This window comes from Tenrec ecaudatus, chromosome 8, assembly GCF_050624435.1.
Source record: "Tenrec ecaudatus isolate mTenEca1 chromosome 8, mTenEca1.hap1, whole genome shotgun sequence".
Lineage (NCBI taxonomy): Eukaryota > Metazoa > Chordata > Mammalia > Afrosoricida > Tenrecidae > Tenrec > Tenrec ecaudatus.
The window spans coordinates 73,290,751-73,304,777 of record NC_134537.1 but is presented as its reverse complement, the minus strand read 5'-3'; the positions used below and the strand labels follow the sequence as shown (position 1 = coordinate 73,304,777).

The window sequence follows — 14,027 nt, the reverse complement described above, 5'->3', positions numbered from 1 at the left end:
TCGGTTACAGCAAATGCTTCTGGGCTGCCTCAATATGATAAGATCACACATTCTACCAAGTTTATCCAACCACACTTTCCCAGTCAGATCAGACTCACTGCAATGGAGTCAAGGCTGACTCCTAGTGGCCCTCAAGGTCAGAGTAGAAGTCCAGGGTGTACCGGAACAGAAATCCTCCTGCAGAGGGCTTGTGAGTTAGCACTGCGGACTTTGTGGCTAACCGCCCAACAGGTGGCCCATCTCCCCACCAGGGCTCCTCCCACAGCTGGTTAAGAACACCAAAACAGTGGGTGCCAGCTGGTATCACTGGCACCAAAGGAATAGAAATAAGTGATTGCAAACATGTCGCTTCCTGACAGTGGGCCAGCAAAAATTCCAGACAAGGTTCGTACTGTAGCAATTCATTGCGTAGTCACTTTAAATAACACCTCAACGAGAGTGACTTGACTAGAAGCCACGACTAATGCACTTTCTAATAACTTTGTATTTTCTGATTCTTCTTGTTGTTTTCTTATCAGTTATAAGTTGTGGTGACCCAGGTACAGTGGCAAATGGCATTCAGTTTGGGAGTGATTTCACCTTCAATAAGACAGTTGGCTATCACTGTAACCCTGGCTATTTTATGGAACCTGCCGCTGCCTCCACTATGCATTGTACTAAAGACGGTACCTGGAATCAGAGCAAGCCTGTCTGCAAAGGTGTGTGCTATTACCGTAGAACCTTACTGATAGGCATAGCAGCCTGATTGAATTATGTCTACTTCAAATGATGTCCACATTTCCAAGCATCTTAGACAACCATTTTCTGTGGTATCTGCTCTCAAAAATATACTTGAAAATATTAAATGTTAATGTGCCTACTACTTTATCTCAGATATACAGGTTGGAAAATTGCACATGGGGAGATTTAATGGATGGCTCAGGCGCCTATAGAATGAAAATGCTGGGGTCGGTGTTCAAAGTCAGGCATACTACTTACAGAGCAATGCTTCCCATCACAATGCTTTGCTGTGTCTTTGTCAATGTTTTACCCCTAGTGATGAGGAACATGATTACAGGGCGTGCGAGTGAATGTAGAGAGACAAGGTCAAAGGGCGTATTATATGTTAGTGCCATCATGGTTCGTAGTAGCTCAAGTGCAAATAATAACCCTGCTTCCCACACTTGGGCACACCAGGGAGTGGAGGGCCCATCGCTGGAGCAAAGCCAAACAAGTGGGTTCATTTTTAGAGTGATGAGAGGGTGAGGCTGGGGAGTAATTCATCGTTTAAGGACTGAGCATGTTTATAATCCGAACATCTCTTGTGCCACAGTCTTCACGATTGGTTTGCACAGATGTGGGACGATGGGAAAGACTTCGGAGGAGGGCAGGGGTGCTCCGCCTTATCATACCTGCCAGTCCTCCATTGCCTTAGAGTTGACTCCAACCAATGGCAAACCCACGTGTGTCAGCGTACAACAGTGTTCTTTAGGACTTTTCCCCTTCTTCTGTAAACTTTTATTGTGAACTGGGTGGAGGTTTGTATTTTAGAGAATCGATTCTGTACTCAGCAACTTAAACTCCTAATAAACCTCCAAGAGCTTGCCCTGCTGTCTTTGATTTATCTTCTCTTTCTTGTAGAACATTATCTTCCATTTCACCAATGTTAACATCTTTCTCTCCCAAGCCTGTGCCTCCGCCATCACTTCCCAACCCTCCCAATCCTGTAATCATCAGAGTCTATTTCTTTTAGTGTGAAAACCTTTGTCTTGGTTTAGCCATTGTAACAGAGGTCTCCTACAATAGCTGTCCTTTTGTGATCGACTGATATCGCTCAGCATCATGTTCTCCTAGTCCATTCATACTATTAGATACCTCACTCATTGTTTAATCACTCTTCTTTATTGATGCATAGTATTTTATTATGTGTATGTACCGAAGTTTATCCATTTTCCCACTGATGGGCATTTAGGTTGCTTCCACTTTCTTGCTCTTGTGACCAATACTGGCTGCAATAGACCCGGGCGTGCTTACCTCTTTCCGTGCTTGGCTTTTACGTCTTTAAGACAGCTCGCCGGAAGAGGGGTTGCTGAATCACATGGCCTTTCTTCTTATTTCCAGCTGTTTGAGGAAGTTCTATACCAGTTTCCACAGTCTTTGGAGACTTTTGCAGATGCATCAGCAGTCTATGAGGATTCTAACATTTTTTATTTTCTGTTTTTGAACTTTGCCATCGATGCCAGTCGAAGATGTTTCCTTGTTCTTTTAAGTTGCGCCTCTCGTGTGACTAGTGATCTTGAGTATTTCCTCACATGTTTGTTGGTCACCTTCGTGCCTTCTTTGACAACCTTTGTGATCATGTCCAATGCCTATTTTTAAAATCAATTATTTGTCTTTTTCTTGAAGATATATTACAGTTTTCTATAGATTTTAGAGATTAGTCTCTTGTCTGATATATCTGCTCCAATTTTTTCCAGTACAAGGTTTCTCTTTTTATTCATTTGATGAAGTCTTAATTTTTGATGGCCCCAGCCATCCAGTTTGTCTTGGTCTGCATGTATGCTTTTCATTATGTTTGCTAGTGTTTTTATGCCCTATAATAGGGTCCTTTTCCCAGGTCCCCGTTTGACCCCCAGACAGACTTCTATGGACAGCAGGAAATATGGGTATTAATGACTGATTCTCCCTTCTTGCAACTGGCACTTTGCCAAGACAAAAGAAAGGAGGAAGGAAAACAAACAAAATCACTCCCTGGGCTGATTGTTGTCCCAGGCCGTCCAGGAGGTCAAGGCCTCTGCTGGGGTCGCATGGTCCCAACCTCTGACATCAGAAGTACATGACTTCGTGGGAACCAAGGAGGCAGACATGGAAAACCTGTGATATTTCAGTCCCTCTTTGTTTGTTTAACTGTTTCCCCTTGTGTGCTTCATTCCTGCCTGGCCTGTACCTTGGTCAGGCTGTCACCACTGCCTTGTGCTTATGAAAGGAGGGGCACAACCAGTCACAGGGTCCCTCAGATGTGATTCAGTCACTGTCCCCTTCACCTGGAGGATGTAAAGAACCCAGGGGTTCCTACCTTTCTCATCACTTTGAGATGTGTAGGCATTATTGGTTTGGGCGGTGGCTAGGTCTAGGGACTTTTCTCTAAACTGATGGTAGAGCAGCTGATGCATGTCAAGGGGAGAATCAGAGAATCTCCCGTAACTGCTTGTGGATTCTCCTTCCTGATTTCCTCCCATTCCACACCCCCTTCCTCAGATAATCAGAGCTATACATTTCTTCTCTGCCTACACTTTCTGCCTTCTTGTTGGAGAAGGAACAGGTATCAGCAGTCCTTTCTGTTGTAGCTTTAGGTAGACCCAGACTGCTAAACTTTCAATTATAATTTCCTCTGCCTGAAGCCCATTCACCCCAGACAGTCACATGTGCATTCGCAAGAAATACACATTGAATATATGAATGGATGACTACAATAATAAATGTCAAAAATTACCATATGCTGAGTAGATAGGTGTGATTCTTTTGTTTTTATGTGTCTTTCTCACATGACAAAGCATGAAGATGCTTAAGATAATGCATATGATTATTACTCCTCTGCTACTTTTTCCACCTAACTTGTCATTTTGAAATCCCCTCCAATATAAATATCCATCTGAAGGACAATACTTAGATGGATTCCTGAACTATTGTTTTGAGAAAACCTCTAAAACTTGAACCAAAATACCCCCTGCAACCATCTTCAACCGAATAATAGTTTGGCTTAACTAGTGAAAAAGATCTGCCTTTACTATTATGCTTATCTAAGAATTGTTTTTCTGGGATCATATTGACAACAAAAGCTCAAAGATTAAATAGGAAACTTAAGGCCATTTAGTTTGTATTAATGAGGGAGAAACAACTCAGAAAAGGAGGGTAAGAAGGATTGCACTATTTGAAGAAGATTTTCTATTTTATTTATTTTTGGGGGGGAAACAAATGGTTGTACAGACTATGGTTTTGGGAAAGTATAATATGTGATTTTCAAATAAATAAGAATTAAATATCTATAAAAAGTTTGCTATCCTTATAATATGGTTATCATTGAAAAGTTGAAATAGTATACACATGTTATATGACCAAGTACTGATTTGATTGATTCTTGGAAACTACCATGAAAAGTCACATATTAAATAAAAAATATTTCTTCTCTTCTTAACTTTTTGTATATTAAGGACTTTAGGTTCAATCCTGCTTTCTTTTTAAATGAGATAGCTGTTTATTTTACATTGGTTTTATATTTTTAATCTTAATTAATTAAGATATTCACACAATGTTTTATCATTTTGACTCATTGTCTTTCTCAATAATTTAATTTTTAGTGGCGTACCACCCTATATAGAATTAATTTGCAATTTAGGTGAAGTTAAATTATGATAACTTGATGAGTCCAATGGTAAGAGAAGTTCTCTGATAATTAATCTTGCTTATTTTTGTAAACAGCTGTCATGTGCAGTCAACCCCCTCAAGTGCAGTATGGAAAAGTGGAAGGGACAGATTTCCACTGGGGCTCCAGCATCAGTTACAGTTGTGTTGACGGTTACCAGCTGTCTCACTCGGCCATCCTCTCTTGCGAAGGTCGTGGGGCGTGGAGAGGAGAGATTCCCCAGTGTCTGCGTAAGTTCTACAGCAAACTGTGGTCTGCCAATGACAAGATGGCAATAGGACAGAAATGTGTGCCCTCGCTCGTTGTAACCTAAGGAAAAGAGCCATCGGTGACGTCTAGTTCTATTGGAATATTTGACTCCCCCATTGATAATTTGAGGAAATTGGCAATGTATAATTTACAGCTGCATTACAAAATTTGAAAGCTTAAAGTTGAGATTGCTTTGCACAGGGGCAGAGTCTATTTGGTTGCATATTTGCTTAATGTTTAAACCTACAGGGTTAGTAAAATCTAGTTGGCTAGTATAGCGATAATAATAACAACCAACTTAATGCTGTCGGATTGATGCCAATTCATAGCGACTCTATCTATTGGACAGGCAGAACTGCTCCTGTGGGTTTCTGAGACTGTAATTCTTTCTGGGAGTAGAAAGCCCTGCCTGTCTCCCAAAGAGCAGCTGTTGCTTTTGAATGGCTGAGCTTGCAGTTAGCAGCCGAGTCTGTAACCACCATGCCACCAGGGTTTTAATAGGTTTACCTGTGCAAATTCATATTGCCTATTTGTCGTACGGAGTCTTTGTTTAGATCCTTTGTTTTCCGTAGCTCTCTTCTGCGGAGATCCTGGCACCCCTGCGGAGGGACGACTGAATGGGAGAAGTTTCACCTATCAGTCCGAAGTCTTCTTCCAGTGCAAGTCTCCATTTATACTCGTGGGTTCTTCAAGGAGGATCTGCCAAGCTGACGGCACATGGAGCGGCACACAGCCCACATGTATTGGTAACTATTTAATGCTCACACAGTCATATCTCGTGATGAGGGCATGCTATTTAAACTCTGTTTGTGGCTACAGAATAAAGTTTTCATAGATCATGTTCTATACAAAGAACTATGCTTTGTGTAATCACTAATCAGCAAAACTGACTTTCAGCCTCTTTTAAACAGTACAAAGTAAGCTTAGAGACGCTCGCAGTAAGTTAAGGTGATACTTGACCTTGTTTGCCTGCCTCATTGTCTACATTTGCCCTCCATCTCATAAGGGTAAAGGTGCTTTGACGACATTGTTTTATTATGACAAAGAAACCTTCAGTGAAGATGATACTACAAACATTCTCTAAAGCAACCATCACTAAGTAGTCTGTTTTAGCCTTCCACTAAATACTTGATGTGCATTCATTTGATCATGCTCCCACTTCCCTAACTTATTCATTCTTGATGGGAGAAGAGACAGACAAAAGAGCACTGCACGGCTGCACAGAGAAGTCATGTCTGACGATCTTTGAATACTAGCTAGAATGACGTTGTCAATGCAACCGAGCATGTGTATATGATTTAAACCATTAACTTGTATAAAAAATCTCTACTTCAGGGAAAGAAGACACATAGAATTTATATTTGTCAGATGACAGTGTTAGCAACCTGGAAATAAGAGTCCTTGATCTAATATTCTTACACTTGTCCCACTCCTTGAAAACTCAAATTTTATTTTTCTATTTTGTTCATCTTGCTTTACAACCAGTGGTCTGCCTATGTCTAATAAATGATCATTTTAGCTAATCTTCTAAGGAATTGGAATATATACACATAAAACTATCATATTTAAAATGACTAAACTACCCTTATTTTTCAGCATAGACTGTTCACTGTCATTCTACTCAAATGATTGCTATGCAATACTCACCTCTGGAAGATGAAGTTACTTGCTCCTCTAGATATTTACAGCTTCTGAAAACCTGTGTAGAATCTGAGTCAGAATCAGCTTGATCACAGTGGAACTTTTGAGACATATACCTACATAAAAAATATTTTTCTTCTTTCTTTCAAGAGCAATGTTAATTGTTCTTGAATACAACTTCTGAAAAAAATCATATTTTGATTGTCTACTAACAGTGACAGAGGAAACAATAAGAAATCTAGATTGGCCCATGATTTCTCATCTTACCTTTAAAAAAATATCACCTCTTAGGTTTTTATATGCTTATTTTGAAATACTGAATATGATATTTCTCATTTTGAAGTACATTTGAAATCATATGTTTCAGTGTCATGAAATGAATAACTAAAAGAGATGACAATATATTAAACCCTTAATGAATGGATATATTAGTAAGCAACCAATATTGTGTCACCTGCAAACCCCCTGCTGTCTGGTCGATTGTGATTCATAGTGGCACTATAAAGGGATCCTGAGGCTGTACGTTTTTATGGGTGCAGATACCTGTCTTTGTCGCATGATATAATGTCACCAGTAGGAGAAAATTCAACCAGAGAATGAAAAGTAGACACACATCTATCATTAGATATCATTCTCTATATTTAAAGATAGGTTATTTTATCTTGTTATTGTTGTTGAGAATATACATAGAAAAAACTACCCACATAGTGCCCACATGTGCACTCATATTCTTCAGGCTACATCACCAGGCTTAGACTCCCTTTGTGAGTTGTTGTCCTTGAAAGGCCCTAAGTAGTTATCTGTGTAACTCTCTTCACTCCACTTGTTCTTCTAGATAACATAGAGCAATTTAGAACTTGACAGATTGTTAAAGAATAAAGCCTACAGAATTTTGAAGAGAAGATGCAAATTTCAACTTATCATTTTTAACTTTCATGCAAAATATCTTGCACATTTATGAAAGAAAACTCTTGTCAATTACTTAAAACATTTAAGGAAAAATTTAGATTTTAAAAAGTAATAACCATACCTGACTTTCATTCTTCATTGTGAATTTCAGATCCGTCTCATAACAACTGTCCAGACCCTGGAACCCCTAATTTTGGGGTACAGAACAGCTCTAGAGGATATGAGGTATTCACATGTCACTATATATTTCTTTAGGTGTAAATGAAAGTGATACTTAAATATATATGTGAAGCTCTTATATACTATATCTTATTCATGCTATTATTTTCCCAAATCAAGATACACAAAATGAAGAATTTTTAAAAAAATTTTCCCTCATTGAAAATGGTAACTGGGAAAAAAAAACAAAAAAAAAAAAAAAGAAAATGGTAACTGGGTACCTGAGTTCATAGTAGCAATTGGTTCTTAATTTTTTAACTTGTACAATTCTGTATATTTTTGTCCACAGAACATAACAATTCCTAGATGGTAACAGTATGTCACTAAAATACTCCATTTGATAGATAAATGGAATTCACAGATAAGACTAAATACTAGAGGTAAAAATGTAGAAGAAAATATATTTAAGTGTCACAGGCTATGCTTATTTTTTCTATATTCTCTATAAGTTCTCTGAAATTTTTGAATTATGACCTAACAACATCATTTTGAATATGTATATCACTTTTTAATAAATAAGATATTAATACTTCAGTCGGTGTTGGAGAAATATGCACGATAGCATAAAGTCAAATGCATTAAACATTTTAATAAAGTGATGCAATAGTTCTTTGATTATTTGACTTTAAAAACCAAAATTAAATATGTAAATTAAGGCTAGATTTTCCAGTTTTTTCTTTATTAATTAAAACATTTTTAAACAGGAACTCTTACATATTGCAACAATGCATATTTCAATTAGCTCAAGCATAATTTCACAAATGTTACCATAATCTGTTTCAGTACATTTTCTTTCTTATTGAATTCTTTTATATCAGCTCCCCTTTATCCCTTCCTTTCTACTCCTTATCCCCCAGATATGCTTGTTATTATATTATAGATTATTATTATTATTACTTGCCATATCTTATACCATCTAATGTATCTATTCACCTGAAATTCTGTTATTCGGTGCCCTCTTTGGAGTTATATAATCATCATTGCTATCAGTTCCCCCTCTCCCCGTCCCCCCTCTCTTCCTTTATCCTCAAGGAATCATTACTTCTATTATTGTTTCTGAGGTGTTATATAGCTTGGCTTTCACATATAAAGTACTCTTAATTGTACAAATGAACATGTGCAAGTCTAACAAGATTAAGGGCGTGAAACAGAGGCCTTAATATTAAGGGGAGCAACTGTTGAAGAACAAGAGGGTAGTGCTATGTTTCATCAGTGCTATGTAGTTCTCTAGATTTATTATCCCCTTCCTGTGGTCCTGCTATGAGGGAATGTCCAATTATCTTCCATGTGAGTTTGGGTGTCCACTTTGCCCTGCTCCTTCATGTCAAGTGGATTGCATGCTTTTGCACTTCTAATATCTATCCTCATCAACACCTTTGATCACACTGTCTCATGTGCTTCTTCTATGTGGGATGTGTTGTTTTCCTTCTATCTGGCTGCTTGTTTAACTTCAAACCTTTAAGACCCCAGGCACTATGTCTTTTAATAGCTGGAGACCATCACCTTTCTTCATCACATTTGCTTATGCATCCATGTTTTCTTCAGAGATCATGTTGGGAAGCTGAGTGAGATACAGTGCCACATTATTAGAACAGATAGTCCTTGTACTAAAGTAAGGTTTAAATAGAGGCTTAAAGTCTGTCTGCACCCTCCTCACCATCACTTTTAGGACTCTTGCTATTCCCCTGTCCTTGTTGTTATTGGCTATTGCTCCTCTCCCCTCCCATCCCATCCCTCACCCATGCCCAGCTGTGGGTCCTATGGATGTCCCCTTGGGATTGCTTATCCTGTGTATCACATAGATAGATAGCAAAAGATAAAAAGAAAATTTGGGGGGTGGTGGTGGTAAGGAAGGACCATACAAACAGTTCCAAGTCTAATTAATATCCTGTTCAGTAGCGAGCAGGGCTCGGTAGAATCCATCAGTCCAAGCCCTTTTCTTTCAGGGTTCCATATGCTGGAACCCACTCACCTAACGGCACTTAGACCCTTTTAATCTGCAACAGTCATGACCAAAAGCCATGCCTCCTACAAGTCCCCGTCTTTCTTCCTGCAGTCTACTGTTTTAGAGTACAAATATTTTTCCTTAATTATATTCCATTTCCCATGGAAGTATAATTGTTCCCATTTTCCTGGTTCAAACTTTGGGTTTGGGTTTCTCATAACCCTTGTTACACATCTGTAAGGAATATTCTCACAGGAATATGTTAGATAAATTCATATGAAGTATATTTTAATTTAGGTCCCTTATAGCTTTCAGCTTGAGGTAAATCCTTTTTGCCATGATATTGTTGTTGTTAGGTGCTATCAAATCAGTTCCAACCCACAGTGACTCTATGATGTACAACAGAAAGAAATACTGCACTGTCCTGTGCCATCCTGACTATTGGTCCCATACCAAGCCCACCGAGGCAACCACTGCTTCGATCCATCTTCTGGGGAGACTTCCCCTTCTCCCAGGCCCCCACTTCCTCAGCATGAGGGTTCCTCCAGGAGCTGGTTTCTCTGGACGGCATGGCCAAGTTATGTCGGACCAACTGTTACTCTCCTTGCCTGTATTTCCTTCAAGACCGATCTGTGGGCAGTCCATTCTTTCATAGTTCAGATGCATAGTTCAACCGTAGTTCAGATGCATCCATATTTCTTCAGTTATCCTTGTTCAGTGTCCCACTTTCACAAACATACGAAGCAATGGAAAATACCCTGACTTGAGTAAGGTGTACCTTTGTCCTCAGCGTAACGTCCCTGCTTTTAACCATTTTAAGGAGGACTTGTGAAGTAGATTTACAGAAGGCAATGTGTCATTTGATCTCTTGACTACTGCTTCTATGAGCATTAATTGTAGATCCAAGCAAGATGGAATCCTTAACGACTTTAATCTTTCCTCAGCTTATCCTAATGATACTTAGTGGTCACTTGTGAGGGTTTTGGTCTGTTTTCCCTTGAGTTGCAATCCATACTGAAGGCTGAAATCCTTGATCTTCATTAGCAAGTGCCTGAAGTCCTCATTTTCAGCAAGCAAGGTTGTGTGATCTGCATATTGCAGGTTGTTAATAATCCTTTTTTCAATAGTGACATCACATTTTTCTTCATATAATCCAGCTTTTTAATTTTTGTTCAATATGTAGCGTGAATAATTATAATGAGAGGATACAGCCCTGTCAAAAAATGTCCTTAATTTTAAATCGTACAGTATTCTCTTGTTGTCTTTCCACAACTACCTCTTGATCCATGTTCAAGTTCCACATGAGAAAAATGAAGGGTTTTGTAATTCCCATTCTTCTCAAGGTTTTCCATAGTTTCCTATAATCCACAAAGTTGAATGCCTTGGCATTGTCAATGAAAGACAAGAAAACATTTACTGGCATTCTCTGCTTTCAGCCAACATCCATAGGATATCAGCAATGATACCCCTTGTTCCAAGTCCTCTTCTCAATCCAGCTTGAAGTTCTGGCAGTTCCTGTTAATGTGTTGGTATTAAATTTGTTGGATGATCAGAAAAAGTTTACTTGCATGAGATATTGATGCTATTGTTCTATAATTTGAGCACTATGTTGGGTCACCTTTCTTTGGAATGGATTCATATATGGATCTCTTCCAGCAGCTGTCTTCCAAATCTCTCTTTATAGTTGAGTCGGTGCTTCCAAGCCTTCACCAGCTTTTTGAAACATTTCCATTGGTATTTCATCAATTCCAGAAACCTTGGTTTTGTCTAATGCTTTCAGTGCAACTTGAACTTCTTCCTCCATTACTATTGGTTCTTGTCCATATGCTACTTCTTGAAATGATTCATTGCCAACTAATTCTGTATGGAATAATGGCCTCATTTATTATACAATATTCCAGATTTTCCCCATAGAATCTTTCAATGTGGTAACTGGGGGCTTGACTTTTTCTTTGATTCTTTAATTTTAAATTAGCAAGTTCTTCTTTTTGGTTTCTACCTCTAGACCTATGAATATGTCATTAAAGTATTTTACTTTGTCGTCTACAGCTGCCTATTGAGATTTTCTGTTCAACTCTTCCATTTGCCTTAGCTACTCTATGAGAAAGAGCAACTTTCAAAGTGTCTTCTGACATCCACTTTGATCTCCCCCTCTTTTTTGTGCTTTTAATGACCTTTGTCTTTCTTCATGCATGGTGTTCTCAACATCTACCCAGAGCTCATCAGATTTTCTGTCATTAGTGTTCAATGCATCAAATCTATTCATAACATGTTTGAAATTTTAGATGGAATAGACTCAAAGTTGTATTTTGATTCCTATAAACTTATTTTAATTTTCATCAGCTTCGACCCGAACTTAAATATGCAAATTGATAGTCTGTTTCATAGCCAGCCCTGGCCTGGCTTCAGCTGTTCTGCAGTTGAGGAAAGGTATTTGTGATAAGAAGTCATTGGTCTTACAAAATTCATTCATGAGATATTTCTTTATTTCTATCACCACATTCATGTTTTCACCTACAATTCTTTCTACTTTGTTTCCAATCTTTGTATTCCAATTAGCAAAATCTATCAATGTATCCTGATTGCATGTTTGATCAACCTCAGACTGAAAAATTCTTCTTTTATTTTTCATCCTTACCTTTTGTGGCTACTGCATAAAGTTGAATACTAGCTGTTCTAAGTAAATTTCTTTGTATGTGGACAGATCTTATGCTAGCATTGACAGCATTTCCCTTCAAAAGAGGTCTTGAAATGTCCAATTTGATGATTAATGCGGCATCATCCCTCTAGAATCTCTTATCCCCATCACAGGAAACCATATGATTATTTAGTTTTGTAAAATTCCCTCATATTACTTTATTTCTATCAAATATGATTATTTTATTCCAAATGGTCAATACAAGTCTATTTCATCTCACTATTGACTTGGACATCAATCTGTATTTATGTTCCATTTCAAATTTTTTCTTTCCCCCCCCTTTACCTCCTTCCTTTCTTTTACTTCTCCATTTCCCCTTCCTGTACCCTTGCAACAGATTTGAAAGTTTGCTACTTTTCATGTAAAAACATTGAAAAAATATTTTTCATTCATAATAATGATGTCATAAAGTATTTGTCTTTATAAAACTGAATAATTTTGCTGTGCAGAAAGTCCTCTAAATTTGCCCATGCATTGAGGTGCTTGAAAATTTCATTATTATTTTTTAGAGATACATACTCTTCCATTGTGTGTACATATACCAGAGTTTATTTAGTTATTCCTCTACAGACAGGATGTCTGCTTGTTTCCAAATAACTGCTGCCAGTGGCCATGCGTGTGCACATATTGGTTTGTGTTCTGTTCTTTGTTTATTGGAGATAATGCCATGTTGAGATTGTAAGGTTATATAGTATTTCTATTTTATTTAAGGAGATACCATACTTTTACCTACAGTGGCTGTACAATTCTGCAGTCTTACTACCACTACCAACCTGACCATGACTTATTTAACATCTGTCATTTTGGCATTGTTTTTTTTTAAATTTTGCCATTAGTGGTGGTATAAAGTGATCATCTCATCATTGTTTTAATTTGTATTTCTCTTACAGTTAATGAGCTCAATCATTTCTTTGTGTGATTTTGGTTGACTGGATACCAATCTAAGTGAATTTTCTATTCACATTTTCCACCCATTTAAAAATAGTATTATTGGCTTATGGGCATATCTATCCATTTCATTTTTTATTATTTCCAATTTTCCTAGATTTATACTTCTCACATATCAAGTTCCAACTTTAATAGAGTTTGCAGCTGTTTCATCTCACTTTGAGTTGTGGCCCATTAGCAAATAAGGTTCTGCAGTCTTCACTGCCAAAGGCTGAAATCCATCCAACTCCTTATAGCTGGCCCCACTTTGAGGAGGCAGCTCTTCCGCAGTTGTACCTTGATGGCCTTCTGACTTGAGGGGTTCGTATGCTAGCTTCATCTTTGACAACGTTCGGCTGCTATTCCTGAGGCTTCAATATCTGGGAATGTTCTTGTGACTAATTTCTCAAAATGTTCCTTATTTATAGTCTGCTCTTAGTCTGGAAGCAGTGCTGAAATGTGTTCACTTTGAAAGGTGACCCTGCTGATAGTCCAATACCAGAGAACCAGCTCTCAGCATCATACACAGGCAACACGCAGTGTGACAAACTGATGGGCAAGTGGTGGGGAAAATGCGTGAAGACCTAGAGTAAAAATTTTATTCTACCACATTAAGGAACTTTAATTTGTGTTTTTCATATGAGTCAAGAAACTATTATATTTATTATGCATCACTTGCCAGTGTGTCATTTCCATATATTATCTTCAAAATATTTCTTTTGAAAATCCTAATTAGGAAAATAGGGCAAACCTCTATGAAAAACAAACATAGGGGAATTAAGTAATTTAAATCTTCATAGCAAGGGTTACAATTTCTATCACATCTTTGAATTCCTACTTTATATATTTTAAGTAGACCCATAATTAAAGCCGTAGGAATAGATGTGCTCCCAAACAGAAATGCATTATGTGCAAATCTGACTTCTAGACCTCAAACATCCATCTTTCTGTGACCTGTTTTCCCCTTTCCCGTTTCTATTTCCCCATTCCCTAGCCACCTGTTTCAGATGTGTAACTAATCATGGAAGATGCTGGTA

The 14,027-nt window shown here is 38.0% G+C and overlaps 1 protein-coding gene across 1 annotated transcript in view; it reads left to right on the top strand.

The window, feature by feature from the left end:
- The window catches only part of CSMD1 (CUB and Sushi multiple domains 1), a 1,770,408-nt gene that overhangs the window by 1,734,530 nt on the left and 21,851 nt on the right, over positions 1-14,027 (top strand). The window contains exons 59-62 of the mRNA XM_075557189.1: positions 519-698; positions 4,459-4,632; positions 5,224-5,397; positions 7,353-7,426. Of these exons, the coding sequence (XP_075413304.1) occupies positions 519-698; positions 4,459-4,632; positions 5,224-5,397; positions 7,353-7,426 (602 nt within the window). The remainder of the gene's footprint in view (positions 1-518; positions 699-4,458; positions 4,633-5,223; positions 5,398-7,352; positions 7,427-14,027) is intronic.